We start from the raw sequence: 26360 nt of genomic DNA, 5'->3' as shown, positions 1-26360 counted from the left end.
ACTTGGAATTGATTTTTACTTGGAGTTTTACCTCTATCCCCAAATCCTTTCCTCCCCCTCAGTGGGATTTCGAGTTTCTTTGAAAATGAGCTATGCCTCTCTCTCTGCCCTTATCAGGCCAGAAAGGCAACGGTGTCCGGGAGAGAGCCTGTCGTGAGGGCCTCACACACACAGCACGTCTGAATTCAGAGGGCACGGCAGCATCAGCCACGTCATCTCTGATGAGGAAGGACAAGGCTGTGTGCACATATCTGGCCTGGCGAGAGAGAGCACCTTTTGGATATTTTTGCCTTTGAAAGTCAGTTCACAAGGTAAAAACAAAGTCAGTCACATTGGTTGCTTGGAGATAAAATGGTAGTTGTTGACTGAGTTTTTCTCAGTTTCAGCCAGTTGTCATGGCATGTGTAAAGAGAATCTCAGGGCCAGGGAACTTTACTTAGGATTAGAATGTCAACTCTTTGGGAGTCTACTGCTATCTAGATATAGGTAATTATTTTGCTATCTTATAATGAAGTTGAACATTGAGTAAAGGAAATCACCTTTTCACAAATCTGAACAAAGTTTGTTTATGCATTTGTGATGAAATTCTGAACCCTGCACAGACACGTGTTGAAGGATACTGTATGTATTAGGCAATGAAGATCTTTATCATGTAAAACTAAATATAAAATTTAAGCTAAATTGTCAGAAAATTGCGGCTTACCTCAATAACGGTCCATTGTTCTACTACGATGGCATCATTTCCTTTCCTAATGGAACCTGGAACGCCAGAGCCTTCTTCTTCGTAGATAAAGAATCCTTCCAAAGATTTAGGCAAAATGTCCCCTATGAGGAAAAGGATACAATCAAGAAGAGTTGCAAATACTGAGTGTTTCTTAAGTTCATTTAAATCCTTAGATAACCCTTTTAGTAAGCTGAAAAGCATATAAATTAATAGGCACTTGTTTTGGCTGAATCAACAACAACCTCCTCCTTCTCATTGAAGGTTATTATTATTATAATTTTTTTGGGAAAGCTCAAGCCAGGTTTGCACTTCACTGAATTAAAATCACACTGTAAATATGAAAACTACAATAACAAAACCAAGATAAAATAATATTGTACAATGAGAAGCAAGTGGATTTCCTAAGCCTAAAAAGCATCGGGAAATGACCTTCACCTTGAAATCAAATTTTGGTTTCCAATCTGTATGTTTATGCATATTAATTACACCATTAAGAGAGAAAACATAAAAAATGTTAATCCTTGAAATTACAGGTGTGATATTAAAACTAAGGTAAGGTAAGACCACTTCAAAAACTATAAACACAAAACAATTCTTTACCTCCATGATGCTTTAAAAAAATAATAAAAGAATGGTAACAGGAAAATCCTAAACAGAAGTCATTGTCAAAAGAATTCCTGCTGGGAAGGAAGTTTTAAGGGAGGGCCTCTCTGACATTTTCTTGAATAGCTGACAATAACCAGCTGGTGAAAACTGAACTGATTTTATGGACGTTCTTTTGTCTCTTATTTTGCAATAGGAGACAATTTTCCCATGGTCATGTGCTGGTTAAACATTTTATTTTTTTATACTGTACAATGTCGCATCAAAGTCTCCCTGGTGGACAGTGATCTAAATTATAACCTACAAAGTTTTCAAGTGATTTCTTAAGTTTAAAGATAAAAAAGACAAACATAATTTCAATGTAATTTTTAGTTCTGATTTTTATTAACAGGCTATAAACTTTAAGAGAAAATCCTTATTATTATTATTTACATCGTTTACAGTTAGGGCAGATCATCATGAAGAATTTACATTGTTCAGACTGGTTCCCAAAAACCCAGTAAAGTTTAATTTACTAGTTGGAATTACAGTATATGTATATGTTCCATTTCCTTTAAATGTACTTGTCCACTGTCACACCCAAGTGACCAGTGGGAGTAAACCTTTCTGACTGTAAGTTTAGAGCATCAGAAGACCATCTATAAAACTATGTATGCCCCAAGTCCTTTTTTAGCATGGGGGGGTATGAATTTTAGAAATAATAATATGCTGTGATAATTATGTAATTATAATCTGCCTCTTATTTACTTGGGGATTATATAATGTGAGAACCATCGGTTTTGTGGCTCTCTGCCTGTTTTCTTGTTTTCAGTATTGGGGTACCCTAGTACTTCTAAATTTCTTTTGGTTTAAAAGAATGAAAGTGTGGTATAGATTCATACAATGCAATACAACACAAGAATAAACAAGCAAGACTCACTGCTGTGTAGCAACATGGATGAATTTCAGATACTATGTTGGGCAAAAGAGGCCAGACACAAAAGAGTACATACTGTATACTTCAACCTATGTGAAGTTCGAAAACAGGCAAAACTAATCTATGGTGGTGGATGTCAGAATAATGCTTACTCTGGGTGGGAGGATATTGACTGGGAAGGAGGGGGATGAAGTGGTTTTCTGGGATGATGGAAATGTTCTGTACCATTTTTTCCCCCTCTACATTCCTCCTTCCCAGCTTTATTGAGATATAACTGACATATAAAGAGATGTTTTATATCTTGAACATTTGTGTTCTATTCAGCTGTACACATAAGATTAATGTACTTTACTATATGGATATTATACTTAGGTCCCTCCTTCTCACTTCAGAGCTCCTAGAGCTCTTGCTGACCTTCTTGGAGCCCATGCCAATCCCCAGAGCCACTGATGAAGGATACTTACACAGGAGAAAGTACTTACATCTCCTGAAAAATTCTCCCTAACAGAAGTGGTGGCAAGTCAGGGTGGCAGGGAAGGTCTCATGGAGAGTGACTGGGTGCTTGGTGTGTTAAATCTTTCAGGTAATGTGGTGAGGTGATAATTCTGAACAATTACTTAATAACTGTTCCTGAACAGAGTCACTTCTTAACATTACACATCCCAGAACTTCCCACCCAGTATGCCTTGGCCCACTGGTATGCTGAGAACCTGTTATAGAAGTGCCAAGAATAGGGTGCCCCCTCCTGCTCAGAAAAGCTTTATCCTCTTATACCTGTATGCTTTTCTATGTGTGCATAATGTGAAAAAGTTACAAGGCATTGACCTGATGATGCACTGCCTCTTAATTTTTTTTTTAAAGCCAAATACCACCAATAGCAAAGGGTAGTATACCTGTATCCTTGAAGGATGGTCTCCAAGTACAGTGTGAAGTGATTTGTAGCAAGAATAAGGTTTCTTTAAAGTCTAATGTTATATCTTAAAATCCATGCAAACCTTGCATTTTCAACTATATTCCTATTATGTAAAAAAGTACAGTTCTCTATCTCCCCATCTTAAATAATATTGACATTCTAGGAAGAGGTTTATCCTGTGAACCTTTGTACTCCTGAGCACATGGCTGCATACCTCCAGAGTACTTGGATTCTGGTTTGAGAAGCACAAGCTTAAAGGACATGTGCTCTGACACATTCATTTCAGCTACATATGACATTGACATTTCTGTAAATGTGAGGAAAGGTAACATTCCATTTTAGTATTTTTGGTCCACGTGTCATTTTTGGCATTAAACTGCCTAGAGATGGGCCTGGGACCATCTCTGAGAACTGGAGAGCACATATATAAACTCTTACCTCTTCTACCTTGTCTGGAGCCATTCTCTCTTCATACCCTGCTCCAGAGACACAGACCTTTTCCCTGATCCTCTTTCCTGCCCTAGGGTTTTTGAACATCTGGGGGTGTTTCTTCTGCCTAGAATGGTCTACCTCTGGCTCTCGAATGCTGGCTTTCCAGTCTCAGTGTGATTGGTGCCTCATCAGGCGGGACCTCTGGACGTCTCCTTACAATGTCATGTTGGGTAATGTCACAACACTTCTCTCAATTTTGAAATTAGTCATGTATGTTTCCATACCCATTGCTGCCTGACTGCCTTATGCCACATGGCCAGCTTTTTGAGAGTAGGGAATATGTCCATTTTGCTCATCATTGTAAACCCAGGGCCTGGCATAGGGCCTGGCATAGGGCCTGGCATATACATATACGTGAAGTGAATTAATACATGTTTCTTTGTCAGTACTCTACCCTATTCCTCATTCTGATACAGCTTGCCTGCTACCTCCACACAAGCATTTTTATAGGGGCGAAGAGATTGAAATGAATTTAAGTCTAAAAATTCATAAAAAACGGTATGTTTTTTATGTATGTATGTAGCCTTAAGATGTGTGTGTACTAAAGGTGGGAAGAGACTGTTCTCTGACATTGATGGGGGGCATTTATAGGCTAGTAAAGTATGGGGACCTCACGGGTGGTGTGTGTGTGTGTGTGTGTTTTATACCAGCTGGCAAAGCTGCTCATCTCAGCCCATGCCAACGGCCCACTGGATCTCTACACATTCTGGTAAAATAAAGGGTTTTGTCTTTGTTGGCTCAACTGGGGAAGCCTATTGAGGGTGAGGGCCCAGCAATGCTGGAGAAGGTCAAATGCAGGAGGCCATTGCAGTGTGAACCCTCAGGCTGCAAGAACAGCAAGACGGCCACTGGGTGCCTCTCCTGTGGGGCTTTTTGAAGCAGGAAAGGCTTGGAGAGTGCGTGGGAAAGGGCACTGAAGAAGAATTCACAATCTCACAACCTCTCCACTATGACCCCACCAAAGGAGAAAACTTTTTAAAAGTTTTGTTCTTCCTCTCCCTCTTTCTAGAGGAAGATATTTTATAAAATGAGATTTATGGAGTAATGTATTTAAATGTCTGTGCAATGTCTGGTTTTGCACTTCTATTCCTCATGATAGGCTGACTTCTGACAACATTTTGGAAGAGGATGGAAGCAAGACAAAACAAAATACGCATTGTCCCCCATGTCCTTTAGTTGTCAGGCATCAACTGTCCCAGAACAAAGCAACCAATTCAGCCCTGCTTCCTCTGACTTGCTTCTCACAGTGACACAGGCATGGGTCACAATTTCCCCTCTGCAGCTTCCCTGTGTACTCGTAGGGAAGTCCAGAGTGACACACCCAGTTGCCAGACCCCACAGACCGTGGTGGCTCGTTAGGGCCTTGGCATGGCCTGTAATGTAAAATGTCTAATGAGACATTCCAGAGCTGCTGAGAGGGAGAGATTCTCCCCTGGGCTCTCTAAATAGCTTCTGAGGCTTTGGGAACAAAAGCCCTACAGAGCCTCTAGCTGGCAACTGCTGGGGCTAATTTTATTTTCACCAGGCAAAGCCCAAGGCAGGGATGCCTGAAATGGATTTTGAAAGGAGTATTTTTCGTTTTTCCTTCAGCAGTTGGTCACAAACCAAAATTTGAAATGGCTCCAACTTAGACTTTTTGGAAGGAAGAGAAGGAGAAAAAGAAGAGAGAAAGAGAAATACATGAAGCATAAACTGATCTCTAAGTAGGTGATCCATATGAAAAGTACTGTAACTGTACACAGTAAGCCACAGGAAAGAAAACTAACAGCAGAAAATAAGCTCTGGCAGTGGGCGAGGCACTGTGGAGTCATTTTGTACATACTATATTTTATTAAATTTTCACAGCAGTAAAGTAGGGAATATTTTTATTCGCCTTTTAGGAAAATGTGGCTCAGTAAGCTCCCTAACTTCTCCAGATCACCCAGCTAATAAGCAGAGGACATGGAATTTAAACCCTGGTCTATCTGATCCTAAAGTCCGTGCTCTTCTTATTAGATTTTGCTGTTTCCATAAAAGACCGACTTGGGAGAAGTTTCTAATAACCAAAAATACTAAGGAATATCTGTCACGCACCTGCTATGGGCTGTGTGTTACGGGCCATATTTCTGGGTGTTCCAATGGGCTAGATCCTTACTCTTGGTTTCTAGTTAAAAGAACCTATTGGACCATGATTCTTGATAATTTTAAATAATTACCCAAAGTCTTTAGTTCTATTAGTTAAGGTATCCCTGATTTAATGATAGGCTGATTTTCTTTTTTAAAAGTTTTTATTTAAATTCTAGTTAGTTAAACATGTAGTGTAATATTGATTTCAGGAGTAAAATTTCGTGATTTGTCACTTACATATAACACCCAGTGTTCATCATAACAAGTGCCCTCCTTAATACCCATCACCCATTTAGACCATCCCCTGACCACCTCTCCGCCAGCAACCCTCAGTTTGTTCTCTACTTGAGAGTCTCATGGGGCATCTGGATGGCTCAGTCAGTTAAGAGTCTGCCTTCGGCTCAGGTCATGATCTCAGGGCCCTGGGACTGAGCCTGCATCAGGCTCCTTGCTCAGTGGGGAGTCTGCTTCTCCCTCTCAGCATCCCTCCACCCCCACTCATGCTCTCTCTCTCAGATAAACAGATAAAATCTTTTTAAAAAAGTCTCTTATGATTTGCCTCCCCCCTCTCTTTTTTACTCCTTACCCTATGTTCATTTGTTTTGTTTCTTAAATTCCATGTATGAGTGAAATCATATGGCATTTGTCTTTCTCTGACTTATTTTGCTTAGCATAATACACTCTAGCTCCATCTAACATTGTTGCAAAAGGCAAGATTTCATTCTTTTTGATGGCTGAGTAATATTTCATTGTGTATATATACCACATCTTTATCCATTCATCAGTTGATGGACATTTGGGCTCTTTCCCTAATTTGGCTATTGTTGATAATGCTGCTATAAACATCGGGGTGCATGTGTCCCTTCAAACAGTATTTTTTGTATCCTTTGGGAAATACCTAGTAGTGCAATTGCTGGATCGTAGGGTAGTGCTATTTTTAACTCTCTTCTTCTTTTTTTTTTTAAAGATTTTATTTATTTGACAGAGAGACACAGCGAGAGAGGGAACACAAGCTGGGGGAGTGGGAGAGGGAGAAGCAGGCTTCCTGCCGAGCAAGGAGCCGGATGCGGGGCTCGATCCCAGAACCCTGGGATCATGACCTGAGCCAAAGGCAGACGCTTAACGGCTGAGCCACCCAGGCGCCCCTATTTTTTTTTTTTTTAAAGATTTTATTTATTTAGTTGAGACAGAATGAGAGAGAGAGAGAGAGAGCACACGAGAGGGGGGAGGGTCAGAGGGAGAAGCAGGCTCCCTGCCGAGCAGGGAGCCCGATGCGGGACTCGATCCAGGGACTCCAGGATCATGACCTGAGCCGAAGGCAGTCGCTTAACCAACTGAGCCACCCAGGCGCCCCCAGGCGCCCCTATTTTTAACTTTTTGAGGAAACTCCATACTGAATGATAGTCTGATTTAAGGATAATAAGGTATATTGAGATCTTATCTTATTTGCTTTTTTGTTCTTTCGTCTAACCTCACTAAGGTAATTAATTATCCTGGTTTTCATAGACTTCATCCTTCTTAATTTATTTTTCAAGTCTCCTAACTATGAATTTTTCTTCTCTTTTAGCACTAATCTCTTTTTAAAAACACTTTCCCTAGAAAGTAATTTTTGGAAAGTTTTGTTTGTTTTTGTGATAGACATGAATGATTACATATTCTCTTGTAACTAAAAGAGGAAGGCTAGGGGAAGTTGAAAGATAAAAGGAGGCAGAAATAAATAGAGTCAATATCATTTTTGAACCAAAGATTATTTTTCTATACAAATTTTAGAGTCAGATATAGACTGGAGTACATGGTAGATAGTGACCAAAATTGGGATAGTGTATAAGTTTGGACAGTAACTGTCAAATGCAATTATAATCCTTCTAACTGGGCTGTTATAATACTTCTTATTTGGAAAATCCTAGTCAATCATACAGTGTTTTGTCTATTCCTGACAGTTACAACCCAGCAGCAAACATTACATTATAATTCTACCACGCATGATGGTTAAGCTTGCATCTATCTCTATCTATCTATCATCTATTTATCTATCATCTATCTATCTATCTATCTATCTATCTATCTATCTATCTATCATCTATCATCATCTGTCTATCATCTATCATCACAATCTCTTTATTATGATTCATAGTGGGAATTCCCACTGGGAGCCTCTGGACCATCAGCTCCTTCAGGAGTGAAGGCTGAGCCATGGGGAGGAGCATGCAGCTGCAGTGATGGGAAGACAGGGCTTGGGGATGTTCCCCTCAGCTTACTGTCAAGTTACCTTCCACAAAAAAGAACATAGGAAAGGCATGAGGGACCAGAGGGCATTGGATCCTCCAGTTACTTAGTGTTCTCAGAGCCCCCCTCACAAGCCTGTGTTTGGCTGGAAGACAGATCATAGGTCATGTCTTCAAGGAGGCTAAGCTTGAAGGCCTTTGTTTCACATGGATATGGAAAGGCCTTGCTGCTTATACCTTGATGTTCTCATCTATGGGCATGCCAACCCATGCCATACAAACTGGAATGTGATTAGGCTTCTTAATCACTGGTCCAGACCAGATGTGACACACTGTCCAAAATCTGGGTCATCAGGACATGTGGCTCAGAGGGAAGAAGGTTTTCCTTAGTGCTAGTTGGGTCTAGTGGAAATTCTGTCATCTGTTTATTTTCTTTCCTTTCAAGGTTGCTAAAAGCAGTGGCAGCAGGAAAGCAAGATAGTTAAGCTTTTAAATTAAAGCTACATAGCTGTGTAATAATTGGAATCTAATTCCTAATGAATAATACCTGTCCTTTTAGCCACTGATTTTGAGAGGCAAAAACATTTGCACCAACTCTGACACAGGTCAAATTCTTTAGTTATCAATATATCATAATATAAAACTTACCTTTAGATGTTTCCCAGCATACAAAAGAATCAATTAAAGACAAGCCTTGTTTATAATAAAATGTAGTTAACTCCAGCCAATCAGCATCAAGTGTACTAATGACAGATCCTTTTCTTGTTACTTTCATTGACAGGATGCCTTCCTGATAGGTCCAACAGGTTGATTCATCATCAAAAACATTGAATACTGTATACAACTTGTTATCTGGGAATAGGTGTTCAGAAAGAAGAAAAAGTATTTATTTATTCATTTATTGAAAAGATTCCTAAAATTTTTTTTTATTACTCATGTATTTTAAGCAAACAGACAAGCATAGAGAATAATAAAATTACCTACCACTCAGCTTTATTAAATGTTAACCTTGTGCCTTGTTTCCTTTAGACTTTTTTCCAGGAAATGAGAAATGGATGTAGTTGAGACTCACTTTGTAGTCTTCCCTAATCCAATTCTCCAGAAATAGCTACTATAATGATTTGGTGTTTATTATTCTCATTCGAGCTTTTACTCTTTTAATGCACATTTACATACCCATTAATATATATTATGTTTTGCAGTTTAAAAAACTTTTAAAGAAGTATGATATTGTATATATGCATTTATAAATTGATTTTTTAAAAAGATTTTATTTATTTGAGAGAGAGAGAGAGCAAAGTGGTCGGGGGGAGGAGCAGAGGGAGAAGGAGAAGCAGACTCCTTGCTGAGCAGGGAGCCTGACCCGGGGCTGGGGGACGGGGGAGGGTGGCCTCGATCCCAGGAGCCTGAGATCATGACCTGAGCCGAAGGCGGATGCTTAATTGACTGAGCCACCCAGCCGCCCCTACAAATTGATTTGTTTTTATGCTTGAAGTTGAATTAATACATATAGACCTTATTCATTTAGTTAAACTGCTACATAATATTCCAGTTTATTATTCTCCTGTTGATACATTGTTTCCAAAATTTTGTTATTGTAAGCATTATTCATGTCTCATGTTTGGGAGTGACTCTAGAATACATATTTAGACATGGAACTGAGGGGTCATATCTACTAGTTTTCCATAAGTTGGCAAATTCTTAACTTGGGGAGTAGTCTATGGACCCACCTATATGGTTATGTTTAGGAAGTCTAACACCACTTGTATTGCACAAGTACTTGGGGGTATGTATGTTATGTGCATTTTAAAGAAAGATTTTATTTATTTATTTATTTATTTATTTAGAGAGTGCTCGAGTGGGGGGAGGGGCAGAGGGAGAAGGAGAGAGAGAGAATCTCTAGCAGACTCCACACAGAATGTGGAGCCAGATGCAGGGCTTGATCTCACGACCCTGAGATCATGACCTGAGCCAAAAACAAGAGTCAGATGCTCAATGAACTGAGCCACTCAGATGCCCCTATGTGCCTTTTTCTGGATTGAGTCTCCATGGATTTCACCAGATTCTCCAAGGGGTCTTTTGTGTGTGTCTCCCCCCAACCTTATGCTGCCACCATCCCACACCTGCACACAAAATTAAGAACTATTGCCATAGACAAATTTTTAAGAAGTATATGATTTATATTATTAAGAAGTTTATTATTAAGAAGTATATGATTTAAGAAAGTGGAGTCTAGGGTCGCCTGGGTGGTTCAGTCAATTAAGCGTCTGACTCTTGATTTCAGCTCAGGTCATGATCTCAGGGTCGTGAGATCAAGCCCTGGGTCGGGCTCTGCACTGGGAGTGGAGCCTGCTTAAGATTCTCTCTCTGCCCCTCCACCTGCCCTCTAAAAAATTTAAAAAATAATTAAAAAAAAAAAGTAGAATCTAAAGATTGATAATTAAGTTAAGTAGCATATTGGATTTAGAACTTAAAAGGACTGGAAGTAAACACCTGATCTAATCAAAGTTAGGATGGGAACCGGCAGGAATTTAAAGGTAACATTGCATGGAAGATAGCAAATAGGTCTCTGACCATAGCTCCAACAACTCTTTTGTTTCTAAAATGTTTACACTGCAGGAAAATCAGGATGGTTGTTAGCTAGGGAGCTGGTGAAAAAATGGGATGGTGGTGGTGGTGAGGAGGGGTAAGATGATGAATTAGAAAATGCTTCTGGTTTGTTCTTAAAAAGACTGTGCTGACCATGGTTGAGTGGGTCTCTGCCATCCTCAGAATGCTGAGCACATTTCACTACAAGCTAGAAGGCCAATGTACGTGTGTGCAGTGTGTTACACCAGAGTGTGTACTACTACTACTACTTCTCACAACAACCCCCTTTCTGTGAAGAAATTGAGGCAGTCTGACTCCAGAACTCTTAATTCTAAGGTATGCATCATCTTTGACTTTCTCTAGTAGTGCTTTTTAAAGCATGCCTGCAAAGGTAGCAGAAAACTCTGAGCAGGCCAAAATACATGAAAAAGTAGTCTCAATTTCTTGGGAGGAGTTGCCAGTTGGCAAAGTAGAATAAAACTAATGTTTAAAGTTATTTTAGGATGCAGGCAGTATTGTTATATTAATTGTTTCATCATGATGTGCATTTTCATATTCTAATTGATGATCAAAAGAAGCCAATTAACTTCAAAGGCGAAAACTATCCATGAAATGGGAAAGGCCAAAACTAAAATTCCCACACACTGTTTTTAAAAAAAACATAGAACAGCTTTCTATATTTATACAATCACTTTCTGTATACACACACAGCCTCCATTTTATAGGGGAGTTGGTGAATGACTAAATGGGAACCAATTTTCAAAACAAAATTTCCTTATGTGGATGGCATTGTATGACCATGCCAGGGACAACTGTTTGAAAAACTGCCCTACCTTATTTTTGGCTACAATAATTTCAAAAAAATCAAGACAAGTTTATATTAGTTTATTCAGCCTTGATAATCTTTAGAAATTTACTTTGCCTCATGTTTCTAAAAAACATCAAAAACTTATTTTTGCTAAATTTAAACTAATATACTCTTTCTACTTATCTTGTCTATTACCTTCTCCCTTTCTGGATTTAGAGTAACTGGGGCTGCCATCTCGGTCCATTTGACACTGTCCACTTTCATGATGAAGTTCTTCCTCAATTCCACTCTCAGACGATTGCCCACTTAATGTTCCTTCATTCCAACTTTTACAGTTTTCCTCCGAAGTGTGTCTCACAGGCAGTGTTGATTCTGTATCTCCATCGTGATTGCTTCCGTTGCAGAATTTAAGTGGTGGATAAGGCTGTGATATGAATCCAACAAATTTCATTCCTCTCTTAGCAGCTATATTAATCTGAAAAGAGATTGTAGAACAAAATGTAAAATTTATTTACACTGATTACTTTATCAATTAACCTATAGGCTTATTAAGGAAATCCACAAGAAGAAGTAAATTGACCACTAACTAAAGACCCATTCATACACAAAGTAATAACCTCTAATAAAGCACTACTCCTAAGACTATGTCACACTATTATTGTGACTTCTTCAAACAGAACTGATACACTTTAGAAATTAGGAGAACAGGAATCATGTTTTTCTTCAAAAGGTTACTATTTGGGAAGAACTAATAATTCTATAACATGATTTTTGCAGACTTGTTAACAATGGTCTCTCCCATTGAGGCAAAATTAAAAACTATTCCAAGAAATCCTCAAAAATAACACAATCTTAATTAATAAAGAAGAAACATTAATTTAAAAGCAAAAACATACAGCATTGTTTGCTTGATGTGGGTAAAGAAAAATGTCACAAGTCTAACTCTTGACAAATGTGTATGTATAATGCATAGGCCTGATTCGCTCTCAGGAAGCTTTCACATATGCTTATATCTTGATGCTCTTGTCTCCTGTCGGGCCAAACGCTCATGATTAGATTCAATCATATAAGTTAAAGAATAGGATTCAGAAGCGCATAATATAATGCCAGTGAAATAATTTGAGACCTTGAGAGTGGTGATTTTCATGCTGGGCACCTTTCCCTTTCTCTGCTTTTGCTTCATTTCTTTGTTCTTTTTGTATCCATGTTTTTCTCCTCTGTTAAACTGGCAATTCTTTTGAGGACTAGGACTGTGTCTTAATCATTTTTGTATTGTGCTATTTTGTACCTGTGGGTGCTCTATAAATACTTGTTAAATAAGTAAAAATAAAGAAATAGCAACATCTTTTATTTGGTCACTGTTTTAAACATTTAAATTGAATGATTTTTTTAAAGACTTAGTTCTCTGATAGAGAGAAAGAGAGTGTGCAAGTGGGGTGAGGGGCAGAGGGAGAGGGAGAGAGAATCATCAAGAAGACTCCTTGCTGAGCGAGGAGCCCAATGTGGGGCTTGATCTCATGACCCTGAGATTACGACCTGAGCCAAAACCAAGAGTCAGAGGCTTAACCTACTGAGTCACCCAGGCAACCCTAAATTAAATGTTTTAAATGTTACCTGGGAGGGGAAAAAGACTTATGGTGGAGGTTGTAAATGCAAACACCTATGGTCAGAAATGAAATAAATGAAAAAGGCCAGGAACAATTGGGGCAAAACCAGACAGCAATGCCCACAATGGTCACTCAGCTCCAGCCATTGAGGAGAATTCCGAGCACGACGGAGGTGTGGGTGTGTGGAGCTAGGATAGAGGATGACACTGACACAATATCATTGACTCCTATAAATGAACATACTGAGGTTGTAATAATGCATGAAGCCTTAAAAGTAACCATAAATTGTCCTTTGTATCAAATGTCCTGGGAGAGGAGAAAGAAGTGGTAAGGAGGCATGGTATTCTGCAGGTGGGAATGGGTAAATTTATTGTCAATTCTTTCTCTAGGCCTTCTTAGTTGATTTGGGTGAAAAAGTGCAGAAGGCTTTTTCTATTTTCTATTACTAGAAAGTTTCATCTGGAAAAGTAACAAATAGAGTATTAACATTTTTTCCATTTTTTTGAGTTGGAAGATTGATATTTTTATTTTTTTTTAAGATTTTATTTATTTATTTATTAGAGAGAGAGAAACAACATGAGAGGGGAGAGGGTCAGAGGGAGAAGCAGGCTCCCCACTGAGCAGGGAGCCCGACGTGGGACTCGATCCCAGGACTCTGGGATCATGACCTGAGCCGAAGGCAGTCACTTAACCAACTGAGCCACCCAGGCGCCTGGAAGATTGATATTTTTAAAATGTTATTTTTATTTAAAAATCCTGGGAAAAACACTTATAAACCTAATTTTAAAAATAGTGAAAATATTGATATAATGGTAAAATGACTTAAAATCTAGCTATTTAACAATAAACTCTTTATGTAAGACAGCTATTCCAAAATAATATTTGGCATTCATCTGTTGCTCTTGTTCACACATGGGCAATGTTCAAATAGTTCATGTGCTATGTTTCCTGAAGCTTTTCTCTTCATGAAATAACCCCATTACTCTAATTGCTGAAATAACAGTACTTTCCTGTTTAAATAGATCTTTAACTGTGTCCAGGAAGTTAAATGCAAAACAAGGGCTCTGTTGGTGATCTATTAAGATTAAATTAGTAGTTACATTTTTGTTTCAAAAGAAATTTTTTGGAGTAGATTTATTCCCAGAAAAACAAATTGAAATTTCCCAGAATAGTAGTAGTAAACAGTATGTGTAACTTGTTTATAAAAATCTAGTCTCAAGGACTGTTCCTGAAAAACTTATTGAATGGTGACTTTATACCTAAAAGGGAAATATCATTAGCAACTATAACTGGCTATACACAAAACTACAGACACATGTGGCCATTTAAAGCTCGGCAACAATAATAAAAACAATGAACAAATTTCTTACTTGAAATGCCTTAGGTTTTTGGCTGTATTTGCTTAAATAAAACCTAAAACCTTACAAATACGTCAATGCAACTAAGAACAAACTTTCACTTAAAATCCCATCAATTTAGAATACTTATGAATGTACAATTTTTCTTGGTTTTAATCAATATGTATATATAGTGTTCAATTTTTCCTTTAAGTTTCAATTAAGTTATATTGTATAGACTTTTCTAGCCCAACAGTCAATATAGTTGTTATGTTCAAGCCCCATAAACTGTTACATTGTATCGATATACCATTGCCGCCTCCTCAGTTTTCCAATTATTGAGAATCTGGCCCCCTACTCACTGTTCATTAAACTATCACTGTTCATTAAACTATCTTTAAATAAAAATGACTTTTTCCCTTTTCTTTCTTTTCTTAAAAAGATTTACTTATTTATTTGAGAGAGAGAGTGCACGTGCATGAGCGGGGACCGGGGAGGGGGAGAGTCAGAGGGAAAAGGAGAGAAGTAGACTCCCCACTGAGCATGGGGCCCCACTTGGGGCTCCATCCCAAGAACCTGAGACCATGACCTGAGCTAAAATCAAGAGTTGGACGCTTAACTGACTGAGCCACCCAGGTGCCCCAAGTTTTTCCCTTTCCAGTTAATTTCTTGGAATAGATTCTAATAAAAGAAATAAAATGGGATTTACGATTTTTATGACCAGACTGCTATTCAGAAACACTGTACTAATTCATTACAATGCCAATTGCAATATATGAATGTTTTCTTAAAGCTCTTCCAACACTGGATTTAATATCTTCAATTTAATTTCTCAGTTAATATTGGTGAGGTATTAATACTGTTTTATTTAAAAAAATTATTAGGTTGAATCTTTTTCCAAGTGTCTATTGTTTGCGTTTCCTTTTTTATTTTGCTGTCCATGGATTCTGTCTGTCCATTCAATACTGGACATTACTTTCATGCATTTGTATTCATTTCCTATAAATTCTAAATGAAGCTCCCATAGGACACATTTGTTGGGGATTCCTCCCTGCCATTCTTTTTTTTTTTTTTTTTTAAGACTTATTTATTTATTTGACAGAGAGACACAGCGAGAGAGGGAACACAAGCAGGGGGAGTGGGAGAGGGAGAAGCAGGCTTCCTGCCAAGCAGGGAGCCCGATGCGGGGCTCTATCTCAGGACCCTAGGATCATGACCTGAGCCAAAGGCAGACGCTTAACGACTGAGCCACCCAGGCGCCCCACCCACCATTCTTTTTTTAAAGCTTAATTTTCCTAGTATATAAGTTATATTTATATATTCAAACTCCTCAACCTATTCATAATTGAGTATGTCTACTCGGTATACTCTTTCATTTTCTTCTGGATTTTTTATAGGTAAAAAAAAATTACCCCTTTATCTCATTTGAAATGTGTGGAGTCTATTTTCTACAGAACAATTATCCATTTTCTCAGTAGCACTTACTAAATGATGGTTGTTCCCCCATTTTATTTCATCAAGTTTGTTACCAAACTTCTCATATGTGTGTAAATTTATTTCTGGCATTTCCATTCTGTTTCATTGGCCTGTATTTCTAACTGTACAATTTGATATGTGTGCTTCAATATGTTTTAACCTCTGGTAGAAGAAGTCACTCACCATATTTCCCTGTTCTTTTTTTTTTAATATATGTTTTATTTATTTATTTGACAGAGAGATAGAGAGCACAAGTAAGCAGAGCGACAGGCAGAGGGAAAGGGAGAAGCAGGCTCTCTGCTGAGCAGGGAGCCCGATGCGGTGCTCGATCCCAGGACCCTGGGATCATGACCTGAGCCGAAGGCAGACGCTTACCTGACTGAGCCACCCAGGTGCCCCTTCCCTGTTCTTTTTAAAGTAAGAAAGGAAACTGATGAAGAAGAAATACCAAATATTTCTTGATATCACATGAAAAAATGTATACATGTAGTACCTTTTCTATCAGTTCTTTTGCTATGTCATTTGTTTGTGTCTCGTAAGTTAGAGGATATTCCTCAATCACAAGCCTTGGGCGTCTTTGTCCACTGGGTATTGCCGAATGCTTCGGGCTGTAACAGAGAATATATTCATGGTTGGAAGTGAGTTGATTATTTTTAGCTAATATGCTCAATGTAAAAATGAATGAGCAACTCATAAATAAGGTCAAGACAATTTTTTTTTTTTCGAGCCTAATGGTTGTCTTCTTAGGTAAAAATACCAGAAAAACAGAGTAACTTTTATTAATTTAAATTTTCTTAGTTTAAACCTCTATTAATTTAATTTCTAATTTAATATGGAAGAAAAAATTCACCAGTTGTTTTACTAAAAACTGTGAGAAATGATTTTAGATCACTGTTATACCTCATTTTTGTACAAAACACAAGTAAGCGTCCTATTTGAATGCAAATAAATATCATCCTGTCTTTTTCCTTTTTTTCTTTTCTGATCTTTACCCCTTGTTATTCTTAGCCTTGTCAGAGCACTGCTAAGTCCACTGGAAGTAATGCTAAAAGAGGAAAAATAATTTATACATAGTTTATAAGATTTGTAATTAGGACATAAGTGTTGCTACCATGTGATAAAATGGCATGTTTATTTAGTAATGCTTGAAATACTGGATGAGGTTCCACATCATGGTGAAAGCTGGGGCCCGTACAAACCCTCTCAGACATCTATAAGTTGGCAATTACTCAGTAGCAAGACCGTGTCCCTTAAAAGAACAACTGGAATTTTTTAAAGTCTTTATTTTTTTTTCAATTTTCCTGTTTTCTCTCTTCTTATTTCATTTTTCTTTCCTTGCTTAGCTCTTTCTTAGTTAAAGTGATCAATAATTAGTCCATCACTAAAAAGAGAAAACAGTTTTTATCCTGGTCTTTGAGATGGCTTGATATAGTTCAAGAGTTGTGTAAAAAAAAAACTGATGTGTTAAAGACATTGGTTTCTTTATTTTCATTCTTCTTTGGAAAGGGCAACTGTATTTTGAAAACTATCAAACTTACAAGCTAGGCTGGCAAAAATAGTTGCAGTATTGTTTGGGAAAGCAGCTACTAAAAAAAAAAGAAAAAAAATGGATGGTTTTTACATCCTACTTTTTTTGGAAAAAGCTGGTAAGTCTATCTGATTTGTGAGAACTTGGAGGGTAGATCTTTCTGCTGTAAAAGTTTTAGAAGGGAGAGATAGTTTCTGTTGCCACTATAAATAAAATAATATAGGACAGTTAAAAAAAATGCTCAGTGAAAGTGGACTTTGTTGGTCCCGTCAGCTCTTTTAGTCCAGTGACAGGATCTGTAGCTGACGGTTACTCAACTGAGGCTTCTAGGTACTTCTTGAGTCTATTTTCCTTTTCCTTTGTTCACTGACATTCTCACCTAGGACCCATTCGTTTGCAAGGGGCTAAAATCAATGAAGAGCTTTAAAAGGAAGGGGGTGTAAGTTTCCTTCTCTCAATCCAGGTTCAACTACCAGAAAATGTGCTCTAAACCAAACTCCCTAATAATCCTTTATTCCCCATCTCTACATTCAAACTTCCTTTTCTTTTAGCCAAAGAAAACTGTCTCAACTGCTTCCTAGTCTGTTTCCTTAAGCACTAGGCTTACCTTAATTTCAAGCGCAACAGCACTACTCTGTACAGGTAACTTGCAGGTAGGTGTTTTCGCTGCCCCACAGGTTGTATAACAGGATGAATAGCCCCAACAATATATCCTTTAAGATAGTAGTCTTCCACTTTTGTTACTATATCTGAAATTGAATTTATCTTGATGACTTCTGGGTTTGGTGAAGCTGAAATAGCAAATGCAATGAGAAATTTGCACATTTATAAAATATTATTTTATAAAACATTATTTCTATCTATGTGTGATAATACTAAAGAATAGGAAACATATTTGTATGATTTAATCTCAAAATTACACTAACATGTATTACACCTAAATTAATTTCAGAAAAAAGCAAAAGTAACCTTATAAGCTGGTAGATATGTAATATTACCAATACGTTTTAAAGTAGAAATGCCTTACACATATTTTTCAATTAAGGCATGTTTATTTTTTAGGATTTCATTTGAGTGACTGTATTCCACTAATAGATACTGAAGACATACATAAGAGAAACAATATTAAGTGGAAGAGCTAATTGTTTTTACAATTCTGAACAGGATAAGATGCATAATTTTTTAATATAAAATTCATACAAATCTAAAAATTACAAGTGGGGGTAATGATACTTAAGCAGAAATTGTCAAGTGCTTTCTTATTTCTATCACTTACGTGTAACACCCAGTGCTCATCCCAACAAGTGCCCTCCTTAATACCCATCCCTCCACCTTCCTCCCCTCCAGCAAGCCTCAGTTTGTTCTCTTAACTATAAAGTCTCTTACGGTTTGCTTCCCTCTGTTTTTATTTCTCCCCTTCCCCTATGTTCATCTTGTTTTGTTTCTTAAATTCCACATGAGTGAAATCATATGATATTTGTCTTTCTCTGACTTACTTTGCTTAGCAGAATACTGATTGCAATACTTATATAAATGAGGAAAGGAATTGAAAAAGTAAAGGTATCCAGAAGGTCTTTTTTTTAGAGAGAGGGAGAGAGAGAAAAAGAATGGGGAGAGGGGCAGAGGGAGAGAGAGAATCTCAAGCAGGCTCCACGCCCAGCACAGAGCCTGGCATGGGGCTTAATCACACAACACTGAGATCATGACCCAAGCGGAAATCAAGAGTTGGACGCTTAACTGATTGAGCCACCCAAATGCCCCAGAAGTTCTCTTTTAATAAGTAAAATTCCTAAATGTAGAGGAACTTCAAATGCAAAATTGATATGCAGTTTAATTATCCCTTTGAAGCAGGGTAAATCTATAGAAACTATAGAGCTGTCCAATGTGTACAATTTTTAGTAAAAGGAAAAGGATGTGTTATTTGGGAAAATGTTCTTTATGTTCAAGCAGAATTAATTTAAAAAACAACTATTTTCTGCAACAATATTCCTCATTTTCTGGAAAACAATCAAGAATTAATATCTAGAAATAGACCTGCAATTTGATTATCTTGAGTAACAAAACATATGAAATTAATTCCAGATATGGGCAATGCTGGCTGTTGGCCTTCTGTCAGTTTGGTCAGTGGCGTCCAGCAAAGAACTGCAGCTAATTGCCTGAACACAGGAAGGAGGTTAAGAAGCAGACAAAGAAGAAGGGTCAGAGGAAATCCCCACCTCCTCTTACACTAATATCCACGTGATGGAACAGAAATCCACCAACACTGGGTATTCATGCCAACTTCTCAAAAGAAAATAAAACACTCAGTAGGAAAGTTATATAAACCAAGACAAATCCATTTCCACAAATTCTGATCCTCTTCTAGATTTACACTAATCTATTTACAATATATTTTATCATTATGTGTAGGAACAACAAAAAAAAGAGAATCATCTTGGACTTTGAAGAAACAGCTGGATTTCATTGCAAAACGGTCCTGTTCTCTGTGGTTGTGTGGCAATCACTCTGTGATTCATTTGGTTTTACTTTTTTTTTTTTAAGATTTTATTTATTTATTCATGAGAGACAGAGAGAGAGAGAGAGGCAGAGGGAGAAGCAGGCTCCCAAAGAGCAGGGAGCCTGATGCCGGACTCGATCCCAGGACCCTGGGATCATGACCTGAGCCGAAGGCAGACGCTTAACCATCTGAGCCACCCAGGCGCCCAATTTGATTTTACTTTTTAAGTATTTTAACTAAACCCTGATTTCCAAACAAAGAAAAGGAAAAACTATAAAACAGAATAAACTGTTAAGACTAAGGAATGAAACATAACCTAAACTTTTTACAATTATATACTAATTCTACAAAAATTTTTTTAAAATGCAGTCTTTTAATGGATCTTGTTGCATATTGTAGAAAGTGGAAATGCTTTAGCCTGACACCAAAGAATCTTCATAGTCTGGCCTCTTTCTTCTCATTCAAACTTCACTCTTGTCACAGGTTTTCTTGTGTGTCTTGATTTGGCATTCCTGTACTACTGCACTTCCCGAATCTTGGTCGCTGTTTCCTGCCGCCAGGCCTTGATTTCCTTTCCTGCTCCCTGCGCCTGGTTTATTACGGCTTCCCCTGTGCTGTGCATTCTACTAGTTCCCTTTCAGACGTCAGTAGAGTTACTTGTTTATATGTTTATCTCTGCTGTTAGAGAATTCCTTCAGGGCAAGGAACCTACCTTATTTCTCTTTCTATGCCCAGCATTTTCCTTAGGTTATTACGTTAAGTTGGAAATACTGTTCATAAGGGGAACTATGAGGTGAAATTATTGCATAAAGGAGGGAAAGCCATCAAGGTTAGCTAATGGAAACCAAAAAAGTTAGCCAGTAAATTCAGGAACAAATGTACAGTTTCTCTATGACTTGTTGGAGAGAGACACAACAGGGAAAGAACACACAGGCAGTGTTGTGGGATTGTTACTCTTTTGATTATAAAAGTGAAGGTGGTCAATGGGCGCCTGGGTGGCTCAGTTGGTTAAGCGACTGCCTTCGGCTCAGGTCATGATCCTGGAGTCCCTGGATCGAGTCCCACATCGGGCTCCCTGCTCGGCGAGGAGCCTGCTTCTCCCTCTAACCCTCCCCCCTCTCATGTACTCTCTCTCTCATTCTCGCTCTCTCAAATAAATAAATAAGTCTTAAAAAAAAAAAAAAAAGTGAAGGTGGTCAAGAACCTGGTGAGAATTCAACCAGGTGGAGTTAAAGGTCATATTCACTTCAGAAGGCTCTAGCTTCAGGCCCCATTTCATGTTCCTTACATTAATAATATTGCAATGAGAAACCACATAGAAAAGGAGGTAAAAAGGAATGAGAGGTAGAGCTACATTGGGTGTAATTAGCTCCATCTTGGAGTGAAATCTGGAGAATTTTGGGAGAGGACCATATCACATACAAAGAATAAGACTGTAGGCTTGGAGAGCTTCTTGATCCTGCTGGTCTTGCTTCCCTTGCTGCCCGGCTTGGAGTCACTGTTTGGTCCCATGTTGTCTCACTTAGTCTACTCTGGTGCCACTGCTTGGAAGGAAACCCCAGAAACCAAGAACTGAGGATTGGGAAAAGTCCCCTTCCCTGGAGCTCTGGGTTAGAGTGCAGAGCAATTTACGCAGCCAGTGCTCTGCTTGTTCTCTGTGATCTTGCCACGATCCCGGAGAGTGGAGTGCTGCAGCAGCCAATATATAAAAGGTACTTAATGGGTTCAAAAGGCACTTAAGTTGTTAGTAAATATAGAATATTTGAAAATATTTCAATTATTCTGTCGTTTTACCGGATGCCCAGCAGTTAGTAATTAATATTATTTGATTATTTTAGTTCTGTAATACCACCTTCATCATTAAAGATTATATGGTATCTGCTTATAATCTTTAGCTGCATATAATGTGGTGATGGTTGCACAACAATGTGAATGTACTTAATGCCACCGTACACTTAAAAATGGTGAACATGGTAAACTTTATGTATATTTTACCACAATAAAAAAGGTTCTATGTCAAAGACAACATATATTATATATGTACATATTAAAATCTACTTTCTGGGGGTGCCTAGGTGGCTCAGTCGTTAAGCATCTGCCTTCGGCTCAGGTCATGATCCCAGGTTCCTGGGATCGAGTCCCACATCGGGCTCCCTGCTTGGCGGGAAGCCTGCTTCTCCCTCTCCCACTCCCCCTGCTTGTGTTCCCTCTCTCGCTGTCTCTCTCTCTGTCAAATAAATAAAAAAAAATCTTTAAAAAAAAAAGGAAAAAGAATTAAAAAAATAAAATCTACCGTCTGCTTCTGAATTTGATGAACTTAGATACTTTATACAAGTAGAACCATACATTACAATTGACCCTTGAACGGCGTGGGGGTTGGGGCATCAGCCCCCATGCAGACAAAAATCTGCATATAACTTTTGACTCCCTAAAAACTTAACTACTTGTAGCCTACTGTCAATTGGAAGCAACATAAATAGTCGATTAACACATATCTTGTATGTTGTATTATATACTGTATTCTTACAATAAAGTGAGCTAGGGAAAAGAAAATGTTATGAAGAAAATCATAAGGAAGAGAAATACATTTACAGTACTGTACTGTATTGATAAAAAATCTGCATGTAAGTGGACCTGTGTAGTTCAAACCCATGTTGTTCGTGGGTCAACTTATTTTGTCTTTTTGTGACTGGCTGATTTCACTTAATATAATGTTCATCCATGTTGTAGCACATGACAGGATTTCCTTTCTTTTTAGAACTGAATAAGATTCCATTGTATGTATATACCACATTTTGTTTCTCCATTCATCCATCAGTGGACAGCTGAGTTGATTCTACTTCTTGGCTATTGTGAATACTGCTGCTGTGAATGGGGATGTGCTAATATCTGTATGAGATCCTGCTTTCAGTTCTTTCAGATATATACCCACAAGTGTGATTGATGGATTATATGGTAATTCTATTTTTAATTATTTGAGGAATGGTCATATTGTTTTCTATAGTAGCTGCATCATTTTACATTCCCATCAACAGAGTACAAGTGTTCCAACTTCTCTACATCCTTGCCAACACTTGTTTTTTGTACCTTTTTTTAAATAGTAGTCATCCTAATAGGTATGAGGTGATATTTCATTGTGGTTTTGATTTGCATTTCCCTAATGATTAGTGATGTTGGACATCATGTGCTCATTGGTCATTTGTGTATCATTTTTGGAGAAATGCCTATTCAAGCCCTTTGCCTATTTTTAAATTGGGTTATTTTTGTTGTTAAGTTGTAGAAGTTCTTTATATATTCTGGATATAGTATTTGCTCCCATTTCATAGGTTGACTTTCCACTCTGTTGATTGTGCCCTTTGATGTACAGAGGTTTTTAAGTTTGATATAGTCCCATTACCTATTTTTGCTTTTGTTGCCTCTGCTTTTGGTATCATATCTGAAAAATCTTGGCCAAATCCAATGTCATGAAGGTTCTCCCCTATGTTTTCTTCTAGGAGTTTTATAGTTTAGGTCTTACATTTAGGTTAATTTTTTTTTTTAAAGTACAATGGCACTAGTTTATTGGTTTAAAAAGGTATGCTATGACTTCTCCCTCAAAATGATGACAGAAAAATAAAAAACTTTGATGCTTTTCTGTTGGTTTTACATGATGACCTTGGCAAGGTAGACTGTAAAATGAAAACTTAAAAATTCATGAAAGTATAAGAAATTTTAAAGTTTATGAAAAATACTATTTACCTGACAAAAGTGAAACAGAAATATGTAGATTATAGCTGATAACTTAAAAATATATGAGTAGAGATGAGCATTTCATTTTTATGAAAGTGTGTCTTCATAAATTATAAAATTCAATACAAGAATAAAGGATGTGCCTTGGCTTGGAAATCTCTCCTGGCATTTTAATCACTACTGTTGGCCAGGTGATAATTATAGTGGGTATCACTACCTGTGTGAAGTTGGGTTGTTTTTCCATATGGCATGCCTAGACAGAGTGCTTGAGGTTTCACTCAACAAACTATTTAAGGATCACTTGAACTACACTATGAGTCCTAGTTCCCTGGTTGTTGCCTGAAAACTTGCCATTGGTAACCTCTGGCAATATCAAGGAGCCTCAGTCTCAAACTTGCAGAATGGGTATCAGGTACTTCAGAGAAAAGCCCAGCACTCTTTTAAGGAATGTGGCATTTCCAATACTCCTGACAGCCCAGAGGAAAAATAATGTGGAAAAAAGGGGATACACGGGCTCTGAGTTTGAAAGTGATTTAGAAGAATTGGGGCTTGAATGTAAAGATGCTTTAGGGATATCTTTATTGCACTTATTTTTCCTTTTTTTATGTATGTAGGAGAGAGATAGAAGGAATAATTAATGTTTAAAGATGTCTAATGGAGCTTTTACTACTGGTAAGAATTAAATTACTAAGTGAGAAAGTAGTAAGTCATAGTTTAATTCATACATTTTTTTCTTTTCTTAGTACATGAAGTAATGGTGTGTTTTACAATCAACAATGTTTTGGAGTCAATGAAAAATGTAATTATATAGCAAAGAAGTGGTTTGCAAATACACTGGCTAAGAAAATGAGGATTTGAAGAACTCTTGGTTTGGTGGTATAAATGTTCCAAAAAATTTTTTGAAAAGGGATAAATTCTTAGTTCTTTTCATAGTTCAAAACACAGAATGAGAAAAATCTGATTTAATACATGTTCATTTGGTGGGGGAAAGAGGAAACCCTAGAGACTTTAGCTGGCTACAGATTAATTATAAATTAGCAGTTAATCCAATGTGATCATGGTCATCTGAAAGAAAATTGCCTCCATAGGAAGGTGGCTCACTGAATTCTATGCTGAGTACTGAATTCTGTGCTAAGTATAGCAACATTGGAATACTTCCTGTTTATTTTCCTTCCCTTACACATTTATCACCATCTAAATAATAATCAGAATATACTAGTGTATTCACCTGGTTATCTTTTTTTAAAGACTTATTTATTTGAGAGAGAGAGAAAGAGTGCGTACCTGTGCACACACGCCCATGCGAGTGGGGGAAGGGGAATAAGGAGAGAATCTTCAAGCAGACTCCCTGCTGAGTGTGGAGCCCAAACTGGGACTTGATACCTTGACCCATGAGATCATGACCTGAGCCTAAATCAAGAGTTGGAGGCCCAACTGACTGAGCCACCCAGATGCCCCTCGCCCCGTTATCTTATTTAATATCTGCCTCCCTCACCAAAATGAAAGCTCTGCGAAGGCAGGGGGATATTCACATTTTGCTCACCACTATTTCTTGATACCTGGAACAGTGCCTACCACATTGGTGCTCAGTTAATATTTGTTGAGTTAATAGGTGGATTATGTTCAATTTAAGGGCCAAATTAGAGGCAGTTTCAAGCTGGAGTATGTTAAAATCAATGTGTTCAGGAGAGTGAGGGGTCTGAAGACCCTTACAGGTGTTCTGCAACTATATGTCAAATAAGGGAGGAACAGGATACCGTCTGGATATATGTGAAGGGCTGTCCCATAGAAGGAGCTGGCTGGTGTAACTGACTGAACAGTGGAGGAGACAGGTACCTAGAGGAGTATTCACCCAAACTGCAGGTGGCAGGGAAGAATAGTAGGACTCTGACATGCTCAGTTCTTTAAATATATGTATGGTTCTCACAAAGTTCTCACAAAGATCATCCACTTTTTCATGAGAGGCATGGAGCCACCCTCAGCTCCCTTTACTACCAAGTGTGTATTGGACTGGGGTGGTGTATCCCAAACTTAAGTCATTGAGCACACTTTCACAATTTTTATCATATCTGAGTACCATCTGTATTTCCATATTCTTAAATTTCCTCTTTTAATTTTCCTTTCTTTTTTGGTTTTTAAAGTTGGAGCCCAATGCGGGGCCTGAACCCACGACCCTGAGATCAAGACCTGAGCTGAGATCAAGAGTCAGATGCTCAACTGACTGAGTCAACCAGGTGCCTCTTAATTTTCATTTTAAACTTCCATTTATTTCAAAAGGAATCTATATTTCTCATATGACCATAAAAGCAGAATCACTTACCGTAAGTAGAAAGCTGTCATACAAATGAATACAACAAAAACACTTGTTAGATTCTAGCCAGATACTGTTATCCACCAAAGATTCTGAGCCACAGCTCTGTTCTCTCTTTGTTGAAAAGGAAAATTAGCCGTTAGAGAGGTGTTAAAGATATATTAACTCCAAACTGATTGGAAGGCTTAAAAAGAATTGAAAAGGGCACAACTTTCTGTCTATGAGACTCAATGTTATTTAATTCTCTGCCTGTGTGTACAACTTGAAAGTATCTCATGTCCAATGCCAAGTGACTTGGTCGAGGCTCAGAGACCCGCTAAGAAGGAGCAGGGACACAACGGTAGTAGCAAGGGAGATGACATCAGAGGTAATAAAATGAATTATAAAACTAGATAAAAGAACTATAAAAACTTTACAGTTTAGGGTCACTTAATGGGCTTTCTACACTTCATTGTCCCAAATTGATAATGATAATGAACGCATTCCCTCCATTCTCTTG

At 37.9% G+C, this 26360-nt stretch overlaps 1 protein-coding gene across 1 annotated transcript in view; it reads right to left on the bottom strand.

The window, feature by feature from the left end:
- The window catches only part of RFTN2 (raftlin family member 2), a 67012-nt gene that overhangs the window by 29274 nt on the left and 11378 nt on the right, over positions 1-26360 (bottom strand). The window contains exons 2-6 of the mRNA XM_032405452.1: positions 17932-18115; positions 16290-16404; positions 11572-11851; positions 8628-8831; positions 704-825 (exon numbers count right to left, since the gene is read on the bottom strand). Coding sequence (XP_032261343.1) covers positions 704-825; positions 8628-8831; positions 11572-11851; positions 16290-16404; positions 17932-18115 — 905 coding nt within the window. The remainder of the gene's footprint in view (positions 1-703; positions 826-8627; positions 8832-11571; positions 11852-16289; positions 16405-17931; positions 18116-26360) is intronic.

This window comes from Phoca vitulina, unplaced genomic scaffold, assembly GCF_004348235.1.
Source record: "Phoca vitulina isolate PV1807 unplaced genomic scaffold, GSC_HSeal_1.0 scaffold1, whole genome shotgun sequence".
Lineage (NCBI taxonomy): Eukaryota > Metazoa > Chordata > Mammalia > Carnivora > Phocidae > Phoca > Phoca vitulina.
This window is presented reverse-complemented; position numbering and strand designations above follow the sequence as displayed.